General features: G+C 36.7%; 1 protein-coding gene across 5 annotated transcripts in view; it reads right to left on the reverse strand.

The window, feature by feature from the left end:
• CORIN (corin, serine peptidase) overlaps positions 1–25,896 on the reverse strand; it is a 228,265-nt gene that overhangs the window by 149,585 nt on the left and 52,784 nt on the right. For 3 of the 5 annotated variants that reach the window (XM_057309874.1, XM_057309872.1, XM_057309877.1), the window contains 2 exons: positions 24,520–24,582; positions 9,829–10,036 (listed from right to left, as the gene is read on the reverse strand). In XM_057309874.1, the coding sequence (XP_057165857.1) occupies positions 9,829–10,036; positions 24,520–24,582 (271 nt within the window). The remainder of the gene's footprint in view (positions 1–9,828; positions 10,037–24,519; positions 24,583–25,896) is intronic. The other 2 variants (XM_057309875.1, XM_057309873.1) reach the window with 1 other exon arrangement.

The raw sequence follows: 25,896 nt of genomic DNA on the forward strand, positions 1-25,896 counted from the left end.
TTTGTGCTCTCCCCATTTTGTATCCTAGTAGAATTAAGCTAGTTGTAGTTCTCCCAATATACGATAGATCTAGAATGTTACTCTACCTGAAATGCCTTCCTATTCCACCTTGTCTACATGGCAAACTTCTTTCCATCCTCTAAAACCAATTCATCCAGGGCACATATTGCAGGAGCACTGGGTGTTACATGCATACAATGAATCATGGAACACTACATCAGAAACTAATGACGTACTGTATGGTGACTAACATAATAAATAAATAAATAAATAAATAAATAAATAAATAAATAAAACCAATTCAGTTGTTACTTCCTCCCTGGGAGTAGACTTCCTTAATAATGTCAATGGAAACAGTTCTTCCTCTGTCTCTCTGTTACCCCCACACTTTGTAAACTGATCACACTGTATAACAATTTAATCATTCTCATGTCTCGTCCCCTATTATGCTGAGTTCCTTGAAGGCAGAACTGTATTTTATTCACCTCCATATCCCTAGCATCAACCTAGGCACCTGGCACATTGTAGGTGCCAATAAATGCTTAAATAAATTGGAAACACCAACAGGTGTTCAGGTCTCCTTCATCTCCTGGCTTCTCTATCCTCACAGATCTCCGTGGGGAAGTTTCCCTGAACAACACTCTGCTTAAAATTGCACCTCTTGCCACCACATCCCCACTCTCCCAATGCTCTCCAATTCCTTGCTGCAATTTTCTCCATTGCACTGATCACTGTCTGATATAGTACTATTTATTTATTTTAATTTTTTATTCATTACCTATTTATTTGTTTATTTCCCTTCAATATAATAAAAAGTCCCATGAGGTCAAAGATCTCATTCTGTTTGTGGCTTTATACCTAGTATGTACTACTATTTATTTATTTATTTTAATTTTTTATTTGTTATCTATTTGCTTATTTCTCTTCAATATAATAAAAGTTCCATATGAGGTCAAGGATCTATTTTTTTGTGGCTTTATACCTAGTATACACAGTCAGCAAATGTCTGTTGACAAAATAAAGGGATCACATGCACGGGCTAATTCAGTGGCCTACTTGGAATAAAGCTGTCAGCAAGGTTGGGAGCAGAACCATCACTACAAGAATCTCAACTTATATGGATTATACAAGAGCTCATGCTGGCCCTGCTCATGTGATTTCCTCCCCATTAGGTCAGCAAATTTTACACGTGCTGTTCAATCTTAAAATAATTCTCATGTAAGAGGAAAATGTCAGTAAGATTGTTATGGATGAAGACTCTACAGATTAAGTGTCTTGTTTATATGCCAATAGTAGGGGATCACCCTTAAAATAGAAAAACAAGGAAATACCAACAGATAAACACAGCTTGACTTAAGATGAGTGTGAATAATGTAAAAACCACACAATCACCCCTGAAAGGGAATATAAAATTCCATACAACTTGTAACCAACACAATCCTGATTCTCATTAATACTTGGCATACTACCAGAGCCCATGGGATAGAGGATTAACAAATCACAAAAGAAACTTGCCATTGTTAAATTATTTTTGCAGCTGTTTTGATTTTTTGTACATCATGAAATGATGTCTTACATATGGATCTTCAAATGAATTGAATCAGAAATATTAAATCTACATTCTAGTCACGTCCACATAATACCAATGAATTATTGAGGAGAAAAATAAACAAATGACTCCACTGAGCTTGACAAAATGTGTGTGCTTGAGACACCATCAGTGATGTGACAAGGCATTGTCAGAAAGAGCTGAGCTGGTCATGACCTGAATCTCTAGCTTTATGTCTTTGTAAAATTGAAGTAATATGAGTTATCTGACTATATCTTACCCACATTGGAGCCACTTTGGCTCATAAAATGGAACCTTACTTATCATCTAATATCTTATGTATGATGTCAAAAAGCAGACTAGATTAACTGCTAGATTAGTCTAGCAGACTGGACTAGATTAACTGACGTTGAAAAGGAAACAGTCATACAATTGACCATCTCAACAGCCATGTGGCCAGCACTGGTTTGGATAAAAAAGCTTGCTGCTTCCCAGGTCGTTGATAAACTCAGAGAAGTAAGTGGCAAATGCCTTTCAGAATATTTCGTTGGTAAGAGCAACAAAGCTCATCTTTATTTATTTGACTACTGACCTATATAAACTTTTAAAATTATAATCATGAAACAATGTTAATTCTGTAATGTTTCCATTCATTCCCAAATGTGACACAATAGAGTTTTTGGGACATAGATAAAATCTTTAGTAAAATAAATTAGCAGTATATAATTATTCTCCATTTAGAAAAAGTTAATAAAATAAGCCTATGCTGACTTTATATAATAAACGAATACTTCGAAAATTGTTTTAAAGCAAGCTGTATTTTCCAATTAGCTTTTAAGATGATTTCAGGGTTGCATTTACGCAAGGAGATTGGCCCATGCTGTCTTATAAAATAACACATTTGAGGACACAGTAAGCCTTCCAAAATTACATTAGAAGCAGATAAACTTTACTCTCTTATTAAAACATTGTCAGTAAAATTTAATTCAGAAATGGCATGGCAATACAATGCTGTGCAGGAGTAGAAACTGTGAGTATAAATTGGATGATGGGGGAGATGTTTTAGAATTCTAGTATAGCAAATATGTTTTAATCATTTCAGTAAGAATTTTGGTGCCCATCTTGATTATTCACCTGGGGCCATTTCAGTAATATGGCCATCTTCAAGTAATATGAAGGAACAGAATAGGAAGACCATATCATCTGTGTACTTGAAATGACAAGGAACTGTTATTGTAACTTTAAGTAATGGAAACTGGAGTATGGGCTCATTTTTTCCAGGGAGCTCTGCTGCTTCCAAAAGGAAACCTAGGGCAATTATGAGAAATGAGCAAATTGTGCCTTCCAAAAGGCAATTTTTAATATCACTTGTTTCTTTCAACAGTTTTTCTTCCTCCCTAGGGACTGAAACAAAAATGGGCCTAGAACTTTTATTTACCTACTGAGATTTTAGCAAAAGCAAAAGCTCAAAAGATGCACATAAAGTGAATGAAAGTTACAACATAGCAGAATTCCAGTCTTGATATATTATCAAAATTTTAGAAGAAAAAACCAAAGACACCATAAAAAAAAGAAAACTACAGGCCAATATCGCTGATGGACATAGATATAAAAATCCTCAACTGAAATATTAGAAAACCACATTCAATAATAATACATTAAAAGGATCATTCGCCACGATCAAGTGGTATTTATTCCAGGGATGCAAGGATAGTTCAGTATTTGCAAATCAATCAACGTGATACACTACGTCAACAGAGCAAAGAATAAAAATCATATGATCATCTCAATAGATGTGGAAAAGCATTTGACAAAATTCAACATCCAAAGTTCAACTATCAGCAAAGTGGGTTTAGAGGGAGCATACCTCAACATAATAAAGGCCATATATAAAAAACCCACAGCCAACGTCATAGTCAATGATAAAAAACTGAAAGTTTTTCCTATAAAATCAGGAACAAGACAAGGATGTCCACTCTCACCCTATTATTAAACATAATACTGGAAATCCTAGTCACAGCAATCAGAAAATAAAAAGAACTAAGCAGCATCCATATTGGTAGAGAAGAAGTTACATTGTTGCTATTTGCAGATGATATGATACTATATATAGAAAATCCTAGAGTCCACCAAAAAACTATTAAAAGTAATAAGTGAAATCAGAAAAGTTACAAAAATCCAAAATCAGTAGTGTTTCTATACCCTAATAACAACATAGCAGAAAGAGAAATCAAGAAAACAATTCCTTTTACAATTGCTCCAAAAACAATAAAACACCTCAGAATAAACTTAATCAAGGAAGTGAAAGATCTGTACTCTGAAAACTATAAAACACTGATGAAAGAACTGAAGATGACTTGAACAAATGGAAAGACATCCCATGCTCAAGGATTGGAAGAATTAATATTGTTAAGATGTCCATTTTACCCAAAGCAATCTACAGATTTAATACAGTCCATATCAAAATACCAAGACATTTTTCACAGAACTAGATCAAATAATACTAAAATTTATATGGAGCCACAAAAGACCTCAAATAGTCAAAACAATTTTGAGAAATAAGAACAAAGCTGGAGGTATCCCAGACTTCAAGATATACTACAAAGCTATAGTAATCAAAACAGTATAGTACCAGCACAAAAAACTGACACATAGATCCATGAAACTGAACAGAGAGTCAGAAATAAACCCACAGGGGAGCCTGGGTGGCGCAGTCGTTAAGCGTCTGCCTTCGGCTCAGGGCGTGATCCTGGCGTTCTGGGATTGAGCCCCACATCAGGCTGCTCTGCTATGAGCCTGCTTCTTCCTCTCCCACTCCCCCTGCTTGTGTTCCCTCTCTCGCTCGCTGTCTCTCTCTGTCAAATAAATAAATAAAATCTTTTAAAAAAAAAAAAGAAAGAAACCCACAATTTTATGGTCAGTTAATCTACGACAAAGGAGGCAAGAATGCACAATGAGGGAAAGACAGTCTCTTCAACAAATGGTGTTGAGAAAACTGTACAGCTGCATCCAAAAGAATGAAATTGGACCACTTTCTTTTATCATATACAAAAATAAACTCTGGGATGCCTGGGTGGCTCAGTCAGTTAAGCATCCAGCTCTTGGTTTTGGCTCAGGTCATGATCCCAGGGTCATGAGATTGAGCCCCGCATCAGGCTCTGCACTCAGTGAGGAGTCTGCTTAAGATTCTCTCCCTCTACCCTTCCCCGCTCATGCTTGCTCAGTCACTCTCTCTCTCTCTCTCTCTCTCTCACTAAAATAAACAAATAAACCTGTAAAAAAATAAATAAACTCAAACTGGATTAAAGACCTAAATGTGAAACGTGAAACCATAAAATTCCTAGAAGAAAATATAGGCAGGAATTTCTTCAATATTGGCCATAGAAACATTTTCCTTGATATGTCTCCTCTAACAAGGGAAACAAAAGCAAAACTAAACTATTGGGACCACACCAAAATAAAAATCTTTTGCACAGCGAAAGAAACCAGCAACGAAACAAAAAGGCAACTTACTGAATGGGAGAAGATATTTACAAATGATGTATCTGATAAGGGGTTAATATCTAAAATATATAAATAGCTTCTATAATTCAACACCAAAAAAATTCCAATTAAAAACACGGGCAGAGGACCTGAATAGATATTTTTCCAAAGAAGGCATACGGATGGCCAACAGACACATGAAATGATACTCAACATTACTAATCAGGTTTAGAAGGTGGGAAGAATGGGGGAAAAAATGCAAATCTTGCATCTCTGAAAGAAGTGATGAAGTTTATACCCTCCCAGAAAATCATATGTCATCGTTGACTACTATTTCAATAATAGTAAGTTACTATTCATGGAGAAGTTACTCTGTGCCACACAGTGTAGACCATGCATGGGCACTTTATATCAATCATTCTGTTGAATACACACAAACGCAGCCAATGAAGGGGGTCTTGTCATTCTCATTACAGAGATGAGTGAACCTGAGGATCAGAAGGCTGACTAAAATGCCTAAGGTCTTAATACTGGCAATTGGCAGACGTACAGTTTGAATTAGGTTTCATCCTCCCTAAGACTTTCAAGGGCTTTCATTCTTTTTTTCTTTTTTTAGATTTTATTAATTTATTTATTTGAGAGAGAGAGAGAGAGCATGAGGGGCAAAGGGAGAGGAACAAGCAGACTCCCCACTGAGGAGGGAGCCTGACATGGGGCTCGATCCCAAGACGCCAGGACCGTGACCTGAGCCAAAGGCAGACGCTTAACTGACTGAGCCAACCAGAAGCCCCTCAAGTGCTTTCTCTGTAGTTGCCAGGTTAAATGTTCTAATTTCCAGTGAACATACTTATTTGAGAAAAAGCAGAGCAGTTTTTAAGAGGCTCATTTGAAGAAGCTTGTTTGATTCCTATCACAATCCTACAGGGATTAAGTATATTACAGAAAACTGTCCTGTAGTTCCTAGGTTTGAAATACAATCTCTAATCTCAACTAATCTGGCTAAATAATTTTTGTTTCCTTCCCACAGATATTAAGAATTTCTGTGAAGGACCTAGTGACAAATCAATATTCCGGCGGGGGGGAATCAATAGCAAACATGTTAAGTTTTTAATGTTAGGGACTCATCTCATGAGCACAAAGTTTCTCTGCAAAGTATTAGAAGATATCACCCTACATCAGCAGGTCTCCTGGGTGTCTTCTAGAAGCAAAACTGGGCCTTCCAAGCCATACTGACCCCCCTTCAGCTTTGATAATGTTATAAGCCTATTATTCAAACAAGTTGGGTATGAGTGATAATTACACATCAAAAGCATGTGTTTGCAATACCTGTTTTCTCCTCCAAGCAGAGACATTAATTGTACCTGGTGTGTCAAAAAGCCATTCAGAAACAACCGTTATTCTCCTGGCCCAGGAATTGTGGATTTCTCTCTAGCTATTTGCTGATATTTTTAAGCTACTCCTTCTAACCCATATATTTTTAAGGCTATCCAAATGGTTTATCAGCTAGATCTCTACAGTTTGAGATAAATTTCATTGAATCCATATAAATTATATACCACTTCAGTTAGCCTGTGTTATAGTGGATGATACACATATTTATTAATAGTAACACTAGTCTAAGCAGCAACTTAAAGTTTATTGTTATAAAATGTAGTTAATGTTATAAAATCTGTGGTCTCAAAGGGGCAGATTAAAAACCATACTATTTATATATTCCACTAGATCTTTTTAAACTAAATTTTAAATATTACTAAGTACCTATTTTGCCTAGGATGGAATATAAGCAATTCTCCATTATTTGAATAGTTAGAGAAAATTAGTACAGTGGATGATCCAAAATAGTGAAATATAAGAAAACTGTATTTGAAGTATTTTCTACAATACATTTTACCTTTATGAACTTCTTATGCTTATTAAATTTAGCTTGTGGTTTCCATGCACACACTAAATGACAGCAGGAAGCACTGGTCTGGAAGTATAATTATAAAATTAAACATAATAATAAATGTAATAATAAAAAAATAGGATAAGTCCCCAAAGTATACCTGGAAAGTGACTATAAATTATTATCCATTATAATAGAAAACACTTATATGAGAGCATTCTTCAGGAGAAAAACAAATTTTACCTAAAATTGCCCTGAAGACTGAGTAGATTAGAATTTTACAACTGATTTAAGTGAGATTGGAGGTTGAATTATAATAAGAAGGTTGACCAAAATGAATTCAGAGTCCCCAGGAAGCTTTCTTTCATTGTTTCATCTATGCACACATATGACTCCATAGAGAAATTCAAGAAAAGAGAGGTAAGTGAAACTGTTTGAAATTAAGAAGTGGAACAAGAATCCAACTCCAACAGCCTTGAGTATTCGACCCAATTTTCTCTCAATCCATATGGTATTCCACATCTTTTTTTGCAATCCTTCAATACTTAGCATATGTTAGAAATACTCTTTATGCTCTTAATTTCATTAGTACTACCTCTCCTTCTCAACCCATGATTTGATAGCCGTTGCTAACACTTCTTGAGTTCTTCATAAAAGCCAGGCACCATTCCCAGCTCCCTCTGTCATTTGAACCTTACGTGAACTTTGCAAAGGAGGTTCAACTATTACCTCCATTTTACAGGTGAGAAGGCTGAGACACATGGTTCCATAGCCTGCTGTCTCAGCCACTGCTGTGTGTTGAATGGACAGCCCCAAAATGATGTGTCCATGTCCTAACTTCTGGAATCTGTGAATGCTACCTTATTTGGAAAAGAGGTCTTTGTGGGCATAATTAAGTTAAGAACCTTGAGATGATGAGATCATCTTGGGCTACGTAGATGAACGACAAGCGTCCTCACAAGAGAAGAGAGACACACAGAGCAGGCTATGTGAGGTTGTAGGGAGAGCATGGGGTGATGTGGCCACAGGTCAAGGAAAGCCTGAAACTACCAGAAGCTGGCAAAGGGAGAAAATGACTTCTTCACCCTCAATACCCCCAGAAGGAGCATGGCCCTGTCTGATTTTAGACCTCTAATTACTAGAACTGTGAGGGAATAAATGTCTGTTTAAGCCACCCAGCTTGTAGTAATTTATAAAACAGTCCAACCACCATGTTATACTGCCACGAAAGCATGCTCTGCATATGATTCTTTCCAGCGAAACCTTTTCCTGAAAGCGGTATCTGCTCATAGTTCTTTACTTACTTCTACAATAAACAATCTACGGCTTCTATTCTCCCCAGATTTTATTCTGTGGCAATGCAGGCTTTCCCCAGTCAAAACAATAAATGCCTTTGTCCTGTTCAAAACATATTTTATACACAAATTAAATTAGTACAAATAACTTGGAATCTACTTGCACTTGAAAATGAATTTCATTCTAACATTATTATTCTGAAAACTCCCTAACATTTTAATTCAGAAGATAATTGATGTTTTCCATGATTATGTATTTAACATATGCTTCAGGAAAACTTTAAAAATGTATACTTAGTAAACTTAAAAATTCCTTAACATACTTTTCATTGATTTACTCTTATTGAAAGTTATTATTTCAATATAATAATATAATATTGAAATTATGTTATTTCAAGAAGGTGATGATGATCAAAAAGTACAAACTTCCAGTTACAAACTAAATAATTCCCAGAGATGTAATATACAACATGGAGACTATATTGTATTGTACATTCAAAAGTTGCTAAGAGACTTGATTTGAAAAGTTCTCATTATAAGAAAAAGACAATGTATAACTGTGCGGTGACGGATGTTAACTAGACTTACTGTGGTGATCCTTTGGCAATATATCTGAATATTGAATCTTTATGTGGTACACTTGAAACCAATATAGTGTTATATGTCAATTTTATCTCAAAAAAAAAAAAAGAGCTTACAAGACACATCCACAAGCACACTCCCTCATACGTTCTTTCCCCACCCAAAATAAGAAAATGCTCTCTAATCTTATGTGATCTTGTACTAGACATTCTCTCTTTGTCCCTCTGCATCGACCCTTCACCCTCCTCACCCTGCTCTGGGTTCCAGTGTTGACCACAAGAACACCCAGCATCTCACCTATACCTGTTTCAGAGGATGAGATTTGGGACTTTGGACCCAATAATATTTGGATGAGATTTTGGATCTCATCTATTATGCTCACATCAATAACACACCCTTGCCCAACGGCTGTGGGTGAGTTTAGATGGTGGGAGGCCCCGGCAGACGGGAGGGCAGGAGGAGAGTGAGGTCAGAGTATTTATTTCTTCTCTCTCCTGCGGGGCTGACAGGCTGGCTGGCGGGGGCTGGGCCCCTCTGCCTAGGGTTGCAGCACGTGGCTGGCTGCAAGACCCCTTGCCCACGGCTGCAACTCTTTCCAGCTGCTGCCTGCCCTTTTCCCCCCTCCACGACTTGGGTGGTGGAATTGTGTCCCCTATCATGAGACCCTGGTGCCTTCCGTCACTTATTTGGCCTCTTAACCTGCCCATATGTCTATAAATCTTCTCTTGAATAAGCTCTTTTCAGCCACCCCTTTGAGTGTGCTGTCTTCTGCCAGACCCTCACTGAAACGGCTACTCAGTATCCCGGCTGATTGCCTCAATCTCACATCCGGAATAATTTCTTCCCAAAAACAAAAGTATTCCAGGTTTTCACAAAAAATTCTAGTTTAAAAGAATTACAACTGGCTATGACTGGTATGGGATATCTTCTCCTTTAACAAAACTAAACGGTGGTAGGTCGGGATGATTTCACTCCTCTCAGACACCTCTGCTCCAACGGACTCTTATCACAGCATGATTTCGATTCCAAAATACCTGTCGTCACCATCACTGACGCACTCAGGGAAGGCGAGGCTACAGCCAAAAAGCATGATATGCTGATAGCAGCTGAGGCGATGGAGGTACATGAAGAACTTGAGGAACTTCTCCACTTCCATGTTCTGGACAATCGGGAAGAGCGGTGTGAGTGTGGTTTGGTAGGACAGCAGCTGACACTGGCTGTGGGTGATGTTCGCACAGGCGCCTGGGGAGTCAAGATAATTATATTTAGGAGCAGACACATCAGAATTGTATGTCTACAAACTCACTCGATGTAACAGGCTGACACATTCATAAGATAAAATATATTCTGGAGGAATAATTACAGATATACAATCAGACACACACAAATGTCCAAATAAGCGTGTGTGTGTTTGTGCATATGATAAGGAAATCAAGGTACCAATAGTCACAAAGGCATAGTACCTGTGTCCTGGGCAAATACAGAGGAAAATACACTCTCACGCCTAGCTGATGGGCACATAAGTTGGCAAGCACTATTTTGGACCGTAGCTAGGTAGAGCAATGATATATTATATGTTATATATGTTAAATGCATATCCTTTGGCACTGTAAAATTTCTAAAAATGTATCCTAAGGAAATAATCATGATTGCGAATATGGATTTTTTACAGGGATCTTCATCTCTACACAGTTCATAATTTTTAAAAGACACGAATCACCTTAACATTCACCAATGGAAATTGGTTTAAAATACTTTGAAACTCAAACAACAGAACACTTAGCTATATGAGAGAAGTTTTAGAAGACTATTCAATCATATAGAATGGTGCTTATAATAAATAAAAACAGCAAGTCACAAAACAATGTGTATACCAGGATCCTGTTTTAAAAAATACATAATATGCAAAGGTTTCCAATCTTGTCTGTGCCAACAGTCCAGGGTCAGTCAGAGCCTCCAATTTCATTTTGTTTCATAGATGGCTCTTCTCCCTCCACAGCCTCTCTTTCTTCTCCAGTCCCTGAATTTGATGGTTGGTGTCATATTAAATCAAAATATTAATATGAATGCAGATAATAGGATTTTAGGAGACTATTCTATTTTTCTTGCTTTAATTCTGTATTCTCTTTTTAGTTTGTATAAAGATTCATTACTTTTGCTTTAAGAAGGAGATAATTAGGGGTGCCTGGGTGGTTCAGTCAGTTAAGCATCTACCTTTGGCTCAGGTCATGATCCTGGAGTCCCAGGATCGAAATCCACATTGGGCTCCCTGCTCAGCAGGGAGTCTGCTTCTCCCTCTACCCATCCCCTTGCTTATGCTCTCTCTCTCTCTCACTCTCTCTCACTTTCAAATAAATAAATACAGTCTTTTTTTAAAAAAGGAGATAATTAAAATTTGGTTATTATTTAAGTAAGCTACTATTTAAAAGCAGAATCTTCAGGTTTTGGAAATGAAGTGAAAGTATTAATTCTAATTATGTTGAGAGGGGGAGAAAAGCAAGAAAGGAAAGGAGCTCAATAAGAAAAGTAACATCTCTTCTGATAAATATATAATTCCCAGTCAAAGAAATAAAGACAAAAACCTCTCCAAACCTAAGGTTAATTTCATTTTAATAAAAATAGTGTTAAAAAATAAGGCTGCATCTCTGATAAAATGGCCAAACTAACCCTTTGATCTGCCATACAGAATAAATACAGTCTACCACAGAAGGATTCCCAACCTCTTCTTCTGCTTCCTTTACATAGGTCACCTCAAAGACTTTACTTCTGATCCTCTCACTGCCTTCCCTAGTCTCCTAAGTGTACTTCCTAATCTCACTTCTCTTTTTTCAAACCTCTCTGAAAACTGCCCAAACTCTGTAGGAAGTCTTCCCCCAAATGACCGGATTGTAGCCATTAGCTCAGTCTCAGACTTCATGAAAAGACACATTTTGCCATTGTTTTTATTATCTAACCCAAAGTGTGCTGAGCTCAGTGGGGCAGGATCAAAACACTTTCCACTTTCAAAGGCAACCAATGACCTGTGGAATTTCTCTGCATGATAGACCCTAGGATAGACTCGGCCAAAAATTTAAGGGCACGACAGTTTTTTGGACCTCATCAAACTCAAGATACAAAATGGGAAAGAAAGGAATTGGAGAAGAAGAAAATCCAAATTAAAATATTCAGACAGAACCGAAGTAGACACATAGACACGTGAATTCAGCCTCCCGTGAGCGCAAAGGTGGGGCATTCTGGGCAAGTTTCATCAATATGACAGTCAAGTCATTGCATGAGGGAGGTTATGACAGTCAGGTCATTGCGTGAGGGAGGTTATGACAGTCACGTCACTGCGTGAGGGAGGTTATGACAGTCACGTCATTGCGTGAGGGAGGTTATGACAGTAAAGTCATTGTGTGAGGGAGGTTAAAACACATTTCAGTACAGGACAGCAGCACAGGCAGGGAGACCTTACAGACAGAAAACTTCAAAATGACCAACTGTATGTACTGTGCTAGAAGATGAGATGCTTACTTAAAAGAGCTGAGATTAGGAGCTCTACTCCATCAAAAATATGACATCATCTCTGGAAAATCAATCTCAGGAAAACATTTATTGAAAACCAGCCTGTGCCAGATACGAAAACAGGTACTCAGAGGCTCTCATTCACAATTATCTCGTTTTCACAACCTGGTAAAGTGGTACCGCATCTATATTATACATGAGGAAACTCAATTTTAGGATGTCTAAGACATCTGCCCAGCTATGCAGAGCCATTCTGTGAAAAATCCAGATCTTCAACCTATGTGTTCTGAATAACTTCTATTTGGAGACCCTAGGCTAACACAAAAGGGGTTATTATGTTAAAAACAGATCTTAAGAAGGTAATTCTTAATGTCCCATGAAAGGAAAAGACTAAAAAGTATGTAATGATATGTCACAAGGGCTGAATTTATATCCATAGATAACACACCCATGTACACTGACCACATGCTATCATTTATTTTATATTACATGATTTTCTGTAAGGCTCACAGCTTTGGAGTTTATACACTTGATGACAAACTATATTTGAAGCAATGAGATGACCAAAAGGCTAATTCACCCCCACCCCCATTCAGTAGCCAAAGAAACTACTGAATACTGAGAAATCATTTGAAAAATGCAAGATAGTAAGGTAACTTATATTTGGTGTGCTATTTTATGTTCATGGCAATGTGAGCTGCTCAAAAGAAAAAAAGATATTTCCTTCTCAGGAGACAACAAAAGTTCCCATTCCCATAATTAAACCATCCAAAGTGCTCCTATGTCCCTTAATAACATTATCCTGTTTTATTTTCATTGTAGTGTCAGGACTACCTCATACAATCTTGTCTGTCTGTCTGTCAGTTTATTTATTTATTTACTTATCCCCAGTATTCATCCACAACACTAGAAATAACATCACTGGGATACCAAATAGTAGACACTCAATAGTTATTCACTGCATGAATGGGGAGATTACAGAGAAAAAAGTCTTCCCACTAAAAGGTTTCTTATTAAACAAGATAGATGTAGATGTGAACAAGCCAGTATATCTGAGACCCAAAGCACTAAGGTTGATGGCTATTATTGCAACTATTGTTTTTAATTATCTGTTTCCTAGAACTTACAATGGCCTAGGGAGTCATCCCTTCCTATTCCTTCCACCAGACTGATTCCTCTCTTGGACTCCCCTCTGGACTATAGTGCAGCAGTTGAAAGTAAAAGAGGAGGGGCTGCCCTCCCTTTCCTCTAAAAGGGATACTTTTCGTGATCCTTAGACATGTTCAATTGCTTTTAGCATGAGACCTCAGCATAGCAGAGAAAACATAGCAGAAATCAGCATACTGCTGATGTTCAACTGATGTATAAAGAGCGTTGATACCTTCGGCAAAAACAATATATATAATTCGGAGAAGATAGGGTGAGATAAGTTTACAATAAAAGCCTAAATAAATTACTATTTTTTATTCAAGTTGTCTTTTAATATAAAATATATTTTAAATTTCATTTCCACTTATTGTTTTGTATTAAATACAACAATTAAAGATAAGAAAATAGATAAAAGATCCTTGAGTACCTTCTAGACTGGATGTTTGCTAGGTAACTTATATACAACTCTTCACTTGAACTTCCTACAATCCTATGAGAAAGCTTTTTTATTCCCATTTTATAGATGATGAGACAGATTCAGTGAGGATGAGAGAGTATTTGAGGTTATACGATGTTAAGCTGTAGAGTTGAAATTAAAACCAGGTCTTTCTGATCCCATAACCTCTTCTCCTCCTGTGTATAATTCTGCCAAAGATTTTATTCCATTTTAAACACTGTAAGTTTACTTCATTCATTGTAGGATATTTTGATGAATCTACTTCAGTTTAGCAATAGAGTTGCTTCTTCAAGATTGGCAAAAATTAAACTTTCTCAAAGAAAAGAGTGAATCTGTTTTTAAAATTGGTTTATCGTCCTTACTGCGAGTCCATTTGGATCGGGAATGCTTAGTATCTTATCTATTCCTGGCTGTACAACAAAGTCAGCACAGGTCGGTTCTACATCAGCAGAATGGAATAATGAAAGCCATTCTCTATTCTAGATAACTTACACGAAAAGTTACATTTTGTCCAAAGGATTTCTGGGACAAACCAATTTGAAAGGACTTTGTGTACTTAGGGAGATCCATAAGAAGTTTACAGAAAGATAAGACGGAACACAAAGTTAAAGACAGGGCCTCTCTGTGAGGATCCGGGCTTCTTAAGCAACTCTGTAAACATCTTTGAATACAAACATGGTAACTATTTTTTTTTTAAGATTTTATTTATTTATTTGACAGAGAGAGAGACAGCCAGAGAGAGAGGGAACACAGGCAGGGGGAGTGGGAGAGTGAGAGCAGACTTCCCAGTGGAGGAGCCTGATGTGGGGCTCGATCCCATAACACCGGCATCATGCCCTGAGCCGAAGGCAGATGCTTAATGACTGAGCCACCCAGGCGCCCCATGGTAACTATTTTATTTCTCATAAGAGAAAATCAATGAGACCAAGTAAAACACATGAGTCAATTGTGGCATTTGTAAACAAAAGACTTTACAGACAAATTCAAGGACACAAGTAACCCAATGTCTTGCCAATTTATGCACAGGCAAAAAATATAAGTGCCTAGTTAGTACAACACTGTATGAATTACCAAAGTTAAGTAAGATCTAGCTACTCCTGCCAGAAGATGTACGAGGACTGGGGTTTAATATTTTCTATATAATTACATATAGTCCAGACTTAACATTTTTAATACAACCTCAGGTCTCTTGGGAAGTCTTTGCCAACATTTAAGCTTTAATATCCTACATATACCTATTACTAGGTCATTCTCCCATATAATTCATACACACACATTCACACTACATGATTCTAAGATGTTTGGGTGGTAGCTAAAGGCACACAACCTGTTGTCATTCATTCATCCAACAAATATCTACTGTGGCAACACTGTAACACAGTGAGGGGTCAATATTTTATTGTAAATTAATTATTCACATTCCATAGAACAAAGTAAGATGTAACATTTTAGCTGTCACATCTTCATCTGTCCTTTTTCATTAATTTTTAAGGAACTACATCTTGTCCCATATAATTATCTATTCTAGAATTGTGAATGATTGAATAATAATAATTCAAATATGTACTTTCATGTTTGTAAAACACTTTTCCCACACATAGCATGGTCGTTGCACAGTCTGATTCAAATCCTGCCTTTATTATTCTGTATTTATGTGACCTTTCACAAGTTCCTTGAACTTCTCTGTTTATGTTTCTTCGTCTGCAAATTACTGTGTTTTCAGTTATTATGAGGATTAAGTGACGCTTTTACAATGCCTACCATTAGCATATATGATAAACTATAAAACTTTTTGCTGGGGCGCCTGCTTAGCTCAGTTGTTTAAGTGTCTGCCTCTGGTCAGGTCATGATCCCAGAGTCCTGAGATCCAGCCCCACTGGGGCTCCCTGCTCAGTGGGGAGTCTGCTTCTCCCTCTCCCTCTGCTCTTCCCCCTCCCCCCTGCCCGTGCTCTCTCTCTCTTTCAAATAAACAAATAAAATCTTGAAAAAAAAATTGGTAACAAGTCAGCCTCAAGTTGAGCTGGTACTTACCACTTTACTCTCGGAATTTACAAAGGAATATTTTACAGGGAATAAGACTGTAAGGGAGGACCTGTTCAACATACTCGAAAGGAAATATTTAAAATAAATTTCTAGTTTTGGGAATGCATATGACATACTATTTCTTTTTATAAATATACCTTTATCTTATTACAAAGCAATGTAAGATTAGAAAATAAAACACGAGTAACCACTCAACAACAGCAACAACAAAGGAGGAAGAATGGAATAGTTCTTCTCGGTTGTATGCTCAGTATCAACTCCCCCATCCCTAAATGGAATAGCAGCCATGAAGTTTCAGAGGCCTCTCCCTATCCCTAGCTCCAGGCATGAGTCCTGACTAGGTCAATGACAATTAGTTCATGGCATTGCTTGGCACTGTACTTTATTCAAGGGCAAGTAAGAGACTGCAGTTGGTCCAATCACAGTAAAATCAAGGAGCAGAACGGACTACGTAATTTGGGGCATCCAGGGTAAATTGCAAATGTAGGGCCCCTTGTTCAAAAACTATTATGGGGGGGGGGGGCGCCTGGGTGGCACAGCGGTTAAGCGTCTGCCTTCGGCCCAGGGCGTGATCCCAGCGATCTGGGATCGAGCCCCACATCAGGCTCTTCTGCTATGAGCCTGCTTCTTCCTCTCCCACTCCCCCTACTTGTGTTCCCTCTCTCGCTGGCTGTCTCTATCTCTGTCAAATAAATAAATAAAATCTTTAAAAAAAAAAAACTATTTTATGGGATGCCCAGGTGGCTCAGTCAGTTAAGCACCTGCCTTTGGCTCAGGTCATGATCCCAGGGTCCTGGGTTTGAGTCCCACATTGGGCTCCTTGCTCAGTGGGGAGCCTGCTTCTCCCTCTGCCTGCTGCTCCCCCTGCTTGTGCTATCTCTCTCTCTCTCTCTGATGAATAAATAAATAAAGTCTAAAAAAACCCAACTATTTTATATTATTTTATTTATATTATTTATAATATTTATATTTATTTATAGTATCATTAATAATTTCAACAAAGTAACAGCAGAGCATGAGACAACACATGGAGTCTTATGCTTAGAACTTTGTGTAACTATGTAGGTTGGCATGTTTATGAAGCCAGCAAATGATTAGAAAAGGAATCCAGAAAACTCTATAACTCTCCATATAGGGATTTTTTAGCAGCAGTCCCAGGATTTCTCTATAACATTAGGTAAGAACTAAAGATGATCAGTTTAAGAGCTGTTGGGGCCTCCAACTTGGAGAACTTCTGTCTTTTTATAAGATTTTAAGGTGTCTGAGGCAGAGATATCAAAACACACAAGCATCCCTGGCTTTGTCCACTCATTCAAATATCACAAAAAAGTGGTGCCTCTTCTTGGGAAACCAGATGCACCTACAAACTGCATTTCAGCTCCAGCTTGGAGAGTCACACATCTCTCTAGGGATGCTACCCACACAGGATGGGTCCATGCCCTACCCTTGTAAGTAGAGACTTTTTTGCCAAGTTTAGCTTAGGAGAGAAATAATGGTCTGATTCTAGTTTTCCAACTATTGTGCTGAAATGTTTGCTGCTTTCTACCTGCTTCTAAATTATAGTGCATGTAAAAAGCCCAACCCATCATGAGTCAGTCATTTTGAGTTCTTGATACATTGGGAGTTTCTCAAGAAAATATTAATGGCTATACTGTATCTCTACTCTGGATAGATTGGATGCATTTGGTTAAACTGTAACTGAAGACATTTGTTGAACATTAAGAAAAGTGTTTTGTCTTTATCTAGAAGATATTAACAGGAAATTTAGAATACTTTTCTCCTACTGATTACCAACTCTAGTGGATAATGTCAATCCACTTGTCAGATGACAAAAAACAGGACTCTCTGTAAAACCCAGCCTTGGAAAAAAATGCTGAAACCTCTCTACTCTTTTCCTCTCTCATGCTAGGGTAAAAATGGAAGGAAGTAACTGGAGTAGAGGGCTCTGGGAAAATAAAGCTGAAATAGAGAAACACAGGAAGCTTAAACATGTAAATGAATGTATAGAGTTGAAATAGCAAAGAAGCAGAATCAAGATTAGTGAGACTGGCCCGGATTCAAATAGGGCAGATATAAAGCAAACCTAGAGAGGCAGAGATCGGAATGGTGCAGTGGAACCATAGAACACCAACACAAAAAACCCAAGAGGGAAATGTTAATTCAATTATGTTTCTAGGGACACTGTAATTTTTCCTATAATTGAAAAATGTTGGAATATGAATTTTAATAATGATGAATTAAATATTTAATATAGGGTTAACATATTGTTGTATAAAGCCTTTGCTTTGTCTAGGTGATTTCTTAAAACTATGAAATAGAATATTTTAATTAAAAACTAGCTAATATCAAAATTCCTTTGTTCAGCTACAGGAGCAAGGTTAAACTCTCCTATAAGGGGCCCTAGAAAAAAATGCTTTAAAAAGGATCCTGACAAAATTGATAAAATATTGATAAGCTGGGAGAGGGCACATTGAGATTCACTGTACTATTATCTCTACCTTGTGTGTGATTAAAAATCTCTGTGTAAAATGATTCTATTAAAGAATGAATTCCAAAATATTGTGAAATAAATAACCTAAAAGCCCACCCATAATAAACATCCAGATATATTTTGTAAAATAAAACAAACTACTTTTATGTGAATAGCTGAACTATCCATTAAAAAAAAGGAAACCTCAAGATTCCAGAAATGCAATAGCAAACTGAACACAAGAGCAGTGAGTACGTGAGATGACATCACAAGAGTGATGTGGACATCTATGAGCCAATACTGCGATGGCCTTGTCTTGAAGGAAGTTATCATTCTCAAAAAGAAATAAAGTCTTGAGTCCACATGCGTGGACATCTATGAGCCAATACTGCGATGGCCTTGTCTTGAAGGAAGTTATCATTCTCAAAAAGAAATAAAGTCTTGAGTCCATAAGAAGCACAAAGAGGAAACAAGAACCCCACAAAAAACAGGGACGCAACTAGCTCAGGCATATGATGAGGACACTTATCTGACTCTGCCTAGATTCTGATTTGAAACAAAAACCTTTTTTGGGGCACCTTTTACCAGAGCTCTAGCCCTCCCCAGAGTTTGAATTTACAACTACACACATGATCCAAGAACCACACAAGCCAAATATTAACATAAAAATTGGCCCTGGGGCAGGGATACCTTGGGGTACCTGGTCAAATCAAACACAAAATTGTCCTAGAGTGACATGCCCTGAATCCAAGGATGTTTATGATCTAAACTCATAAAATAAACAGGAACCCAATCTCCATTAAGAGAAAGAATAATAAATCATTAGTCATAACCAGCAGCAGTATTAAAAGTCTGAAAACTTCAGACAACTGAATGTTGTCTACAGGCTATTAAACAAGTATGAATGAAACAACTAAAGACAAAAAATGTCATTTGAATGACATGCTATAAATTGAAAACTGGAATATTTGAAAAGAAACCAAACAGAACCTCTAGAAATGAAAAAATATATATCAACACTGAAATTTGAAACTCAGTGCATAGAGTAAAATAGAAGATTAGATACTGCTGAAAAGAGAACTAAAGAACTAGAAGACAAATCTGAGAAAATACATCAGAATTCAGCACAGAGATTAACAGAGGATGGATGAGAATGTCCAACCTAAGAGTAATTAGAGTTTCAGAAAGAGAGAATAGAAACATCAGGAGGGAAGTTATATTCATAGGGTTAATAGCTGAGAACTCTCGCAAACTGAAGAAATACCTGAATCCTCAGATTCAAGAAGCACATCTTCTAGACAAATACATAAAAAGAAATCCACATTATATCCATTGCAATAAAATCAGAAAAGGTAAGAAAAACTTTTTAAAGCATCCAAAGACAAAATTCTTAAATTTAAATTGGCCCTAAAGTTTCTGATAGCATTGAAGAATCCAGATAAATGTGAAATAAAATTCTTAAATTGAGGAGAGAAAAAAAAAAACCTGTCAACTTAGCTAGACAATCATGCCATATTGAGGGGGAAATGAAGACATTTTAAAACAAATCAAAACTGAAATAGTATCCACTGGGAGAACTCCCAAGGAGTAATTCAATTACGAAAAAAATTTAACCCAGAAGGAAGAAGCAGAATGCAAGTAGTAATGGTAATTATTAAAATATGTATACTTGAAATCCTTCATAACACTGAAAAGGAGTGCAAGAGTCTTTTTCGTTTAAGGGCTTCTGTAAATTGCCTTAAAATTTTAGGGGCTGAGTACCAATGGCTACAGTACTTACTTATTACTACAGAAACCAGAAACCTAGGGCTTATTGCTTTGCTTGCTCAAAAACATGGAGAAAAATAAGAGTATCCCCCATTTTTTGAAGTTTGAAAAATAATGAAACTATGCCTTGGATACAGAAAGGAACTAAAAAAGAAAATGATATATTTTAGGTTAAATCATATTATTGGTTTATTTTGATTTCAGAATTTTAAACTATATTTTGTTGCCTGTATTTCCCTATCTTATGTAAATCTTTATTAAATCCCTACTATTATAAGGTGTGCAAAATTGCCTATGTAACTAGCAATGAATGAGCTAAGCATAAGGAGAAATTTATTTTAAAATAAATATTATTAGATAAAAATAATTAGTAGATAAATACTAATAGTATCTACTTAATAGAGCTTTCATGTAAGGTATGCAGCACAATACTTGACAGACAGTAAGTTTGACATTATTTTCTAGTCTTTTTTCTTTCAAAAGATATATCATATTTTACTTAACATAAAATGAACATATATAGGATTACAATGTATTATAATGCTTTGTATATATGCAATGTACATATTATTTAGTAGCCCACTTATTCACTCACCCACTTATTCACTCACTTAATACATCTTGAACATTTCCACATTTCTTCAAAAAAGACATACAGATGACCAAGAGACACAGGAAAAGATGTGCATCATCACTTACCATCAGGGAAATGCTAATCAAAACTACAATGAGATATCACATCACACCTGACAGAATGGCTAAAATCGACAACACAAGAAACAACAGATGTTGGTGAGGATGTGGAGAAAAAAGAACCCTCTTGTGCTGTTGGTGGGAATGCAAACTAGTGCAGCCCCTCTGGAAAACAGTATGGAGGTTCCTCAAAAAGTTAAAATAGAACAATCCTATGGTCCAGCAATAGCACTACTGAATATTTACCCAAAGAATACAAAAACACTAATTCAAAGGGATACATGCACCCCTACGTTTATATAGCAGCATTATTTACAGTAGCCAAGATATGGAACCAGCCCAAGTGTCCATCAGCTGAATGGATAAAGAAGATATATATAATGGAATATTACTCGGCCATAAAAAATAATGAAAGCTCATCATTTGCAAGGACATGGATGGAGCTAGAGAGTATAATGCTAAGCAAAATAAGTCAGAGAAAGATAAATACCATATGATTGCATTTATATGTGGAATTTAAGAAACAAAACAAATGAGAGCAAAGGGAAAAAAGAGAGAGAGAGAGTGGCAAACCAAGAAACAGATTCTTAATTATGGAGAACAAGCTGATGGTTACCAGAGAGGAGGGAGGTGGGGGGGGATGGGTAAAACAGGTGTGGGGATTAAAGAGTGCACTTGGCATGATGAGCACAGGGTGATGTATGGAAGTGTTGAATCATTATACTGTACACCTGAAACTAATATAACACACATGTTAACTAACTGCAATTGAAATAAAACTTAAAAATAAATGAAGAAATATGTACATACACTCATACTACATAAAATACATGTATTACCAAAAAAAACCCAGCTCAAAGGCAAAAGACAAAAATTGTAATAAAAGAAAATTGAGACTATAACACTAAAAATAGTAATTTAACCCTAAAATATTTACAAATAATAAATAAAAATTGAAGAGGCTTCGGATAATCACTATAAGCACATTTAAGAAGATGCACATATAAGGAAAATAGCAAGTCAACAAAAAATGTCCTTCTGAATCCAAGAACTCAGAAGCGGAAGAAAAAAATCCTGAAAATGTTATAAAGAAATTTTTTCCTGAAATGAAGGAATAAATGAGTCTGCATATGAAAAGGGCACCCATATTTCATTATGACCTCAGAATGATGGACATCAACACAAACAGTTTAAGTTAATAAGCTGACTAGAAGAATTCTTCAAGAACTTTGGCAGGAACAAGGCACCAGATGTGTTCATTGTTCCTGAGTTGTCACTTCCTCCAGGCTTTTGAACAGAGACAACTATTATGTATTTTAAAGGAGGAAAAGATATTGTGTTTACACTGATGATTTCAATACAAAATTAAGATCATAGTGTTTTATTTGTTTTTATATCTGTACCTCTTTCCTCTTACATTGAAAATGTTGGTTCCTGACAACATAAATAGAAATACTTATTTGCTTTCCCCTATAATGTGCAAACAATGGCTTCAAAATAACAACCCCAATATATTCATAAACCTGCCTAATGGAAATTTGAAATGGATCATAGATTTAAAAATAACACCTAAAACCATAAAATTTCTAACAGAAAACAGGGGAAAAGCTTCCTGACATTGGTCTTGGCAATGATTTTTTTGAAAAAGATACCAAAAGTACAGGCAATGAAAGCTAAATAAGTAAGTGGGATTACATCAAACCAAAAAGCTAGAAAATGGCAATTTTTCTTTCTTTCTTTCTTTCTTTCTTTCTTTCTTTCTTTCTTTCTTTCTTTCTTTCTTTCTTTTTCTTTCTTTCTTTCTCTCTCTCTTTCTTCTTTCTTTCTTTCTCTTTCTTTCTTTCTTTCTTTCTTTCTTTCTTTCTTTCTTTCTTTCTTTCTTTCTTTCTTTCTTTCTAAGATTTTATTCATTTATTTGACAGAGAGAGAGAGACAGCCAGTGAGAGAGGGAACAGAAGTAGGCTCCCAGCAGAGGAGCCCGATGTGGGGCTCGATCCCAGGACCTGGGATCACGCCCTGAGCCAAAGGCAGACGCTTAATGACTGAGCCACCCAGGCGCCCCGTGGCAACCTATTTCATCTTATGAAATGGAAAAAAAAATCTGCAAATTATATATCTGATAAGGGGTTAATATTCAAAATATATAAGGAACTCACAGTACTTGGTAGCAAAAAAACCCAAATAAAAATGGACAAAGGACCTGAATAGACAGTTTCCAAAAACAAAAGACATACAAATCTCCAACAAACATATGAAAAGATGCTCAACAACCATAATCATTGAGAAATGAAAATCAGAACCACAACGAAATACCACCTCACACCTCTTAGGACAGCTATTATCAAAAAGACAAGAGATATGATTAAGAAGATGTGGTCCATATATACAATGCAATATTACTCAGCCATGAGAAAGAACGATTACACAACATTTGCAGCAACATGGACGGGACTGGAGGAGATTATGCTAAGTGAAATAAGTCAAGCAGAGAAAGACAATTATCATATGGTTTCACTCATTTATGGAACATAAGAACTAGGAAGATTGGTAGGAGAAGTTACTAGACAGTGGCTACTTAGGGACAAGATTTTTATCTGATCCACTTTCATAGTCTACACAGCCAAACCCCAGAGCTTGGCACCCAATAAACAGCTGCTGATGAATAAATGGTGCTTCCCAGACATTGGTTACACCAATTAACATAATTATAAACAAGTACTGTAAGTCTTACCATATTAAACACCACATGCAAATATTAGGTTAATGATGCAGAGGAGCAAAATATAAGAATAAAATATGTTAACAATAAAAAACAAGGAGTGGTTTGCATCAAATGTAAATTGATACAAAGCTTTTGGCTTACAAAATTCATTATCATATTCATTTCAACTACAAATAAGTGAAAAGGCATATTCTCCAAAGGCACAAGTAACAGCAAACAGATTCCCACTGATCGTTTTTTTTGCTTTCAACACAGAATTGTACAAAGACCAAGAACCAAAGACAGTCAGCAAACTGAATGATTCAGGCAAAAGAATATACACAATGCCAACTTTCTTTCAGAACCAAACAGTAGAGTAAATGACACAGGTTTTTTTTTTTAAACTTTTATCTGAGAATTTGGCTTTTAAAAAGATCATTTTTATCCTTGAATTGGATCAGGACTGTGTTTACAATGTAGTATCACCATGCTACTCTTTTTTGTTTTTTTCTCGATACTAATCAAGGATATTGGGCTCTTCTTGCCAAAGAGGAAACTGTGATAATGAATCTGGAGAGGAAAATTTTGAACCACAAGCCTTTGACACAACTATTTAACTCGGACTCTCATTTGCTACAGTTATGTGTTATAAGCACGATGCCTTTGCGGGAACATGTCACTCGTGGAATATTGCAGGATTCATTCTGGAAAGAAGGTCAGGAAGCCTTACCCAGAGATCTTTGAGAAGGGAAGACTGGGACTGTAGTCAAAGGAGAGTGAACCAGTGACCAATCCATTACCCCCCCCTTTTTTTTAATAATAATTTTTTATTATATTATGTTAGTCACCATACAGTACATCCCTAGTTTTTGATGTAAAGTTCCATGATTCATTAGTTGCGTATAACACCCAATGCACCATTACCCCTTTTAAAAGCCTACCTCTGCAAGTGATTGAGTTTGCTTTCTCTGGAAGAGAACCCAGTACCTCCCAAGGACAGTCATCTAAAGATGAAATAAGGAGAAAGGAAAGGAGAGTGGGGGGGGGGGAAGAGAGTCCATTACTACATTTGAATTTCCTTTCTCTCTCTCCCACGTATTGTGCAGGTAGGTCTCTACTAGAATGCTACCCGCTAACCAGAAACGCATGCAACAATTATTTAAATGCTTCACTTGGTTCTTTTTTTTTTTTTTTAAATATTTTATTTATTTATTTGACAGAGATAGAGACAGCCAGCGAGAGAGGGAACACAAGCAGGGGGAGTGGGAGAGGAAGAAGCAGGCTCACAGTGGAGGAGCCTGACGTGGGGCTCGATCCCATAACGCTGGGATCACGCCCTGAGCCGAAGGCAGATGCCCAACCACTGTGCCACCCAGGCGCCCCTTCACTTGGTTCTTGCTTAGATGTTGATTCTAGACAGAAGCCCGTGTCAGAATCTCACAACTATTCTTCAAGCCTGAAGAATATGATTTACTATACAGAAGAGGGCAACCAACTGGACTTGAACATTGGTGTCTAACACTGGTGGCTAGCAGAGCACATAAGCAATGGTGTCCAGGGTCATGACTAGAGTAAATTTTGGAGTAGCAAATTTCTAATGAAGCAGCTTAAACAGGACTTAGACTCTCCCAGGTACCAAAAAAATACTCTTTTCATCTGGAGTATGTGTTCTTAATCATAATCCAAAGACCCCAAAGGACCCATACATAGAATTTGTCTATGAAGAACCTCTGGATTGGAGAAAAATAGCATTTCTATTTCCATTTACCTCCAACTGAAATTTAGAATACTTAAATTATCAATGTAGGCAACAAATGTAGAAAAACAAACATTATACATGACATTCTCATATCAACATAGAGCTATGGCAGACATTTCAAAATATGATTTATGCTCATTCCTGTTATAAAATTATAGTTGTTGACCCACTGATAGATATTATTTAATAGACACATGAATGACAGTATCACAAACTTACATTTCTAATATTTTGATAAATGAATTTTAATAAAATTGCCTTCCTTTGTGATTCTGTGTGATTCATTTTAAGCACCAAAACATTATTCTGAGAAGGCGCCTAGAGGCCTCACCAGATCACCAAAGGGGTCCTGGACACAAAAAAAGTTAAGAAGCCCTGCCATAGGACATTGCTGCTTTTTCTGGTGATGTGACACAAACAGCTAGAATTCTGTTACCCTAAAGCAGTATTTTGCAAGCTGAAAATTGTAAAGGCATTCTTACAGGGAGAAAGTTATGCAGGTGTATATATATTTAGATAGAAACCGCTTTATGCCTATAGATCTAACATAACTACAAAA

This window comes from Ursus arctos, unplaced genomic scaffold, assembly GCF_023065955.2.
Source record: "Ursus arctos isolate Adak ecotype North America unplaced genomic scaffold, UrsArc2.0 scaffold_9, whole genome shotgun sequence".
NCBI lineage: Eukaryota > Metazoa > Chordata > Mammalia > Carnivora > Ursidae > Ursus > Ursus arctos.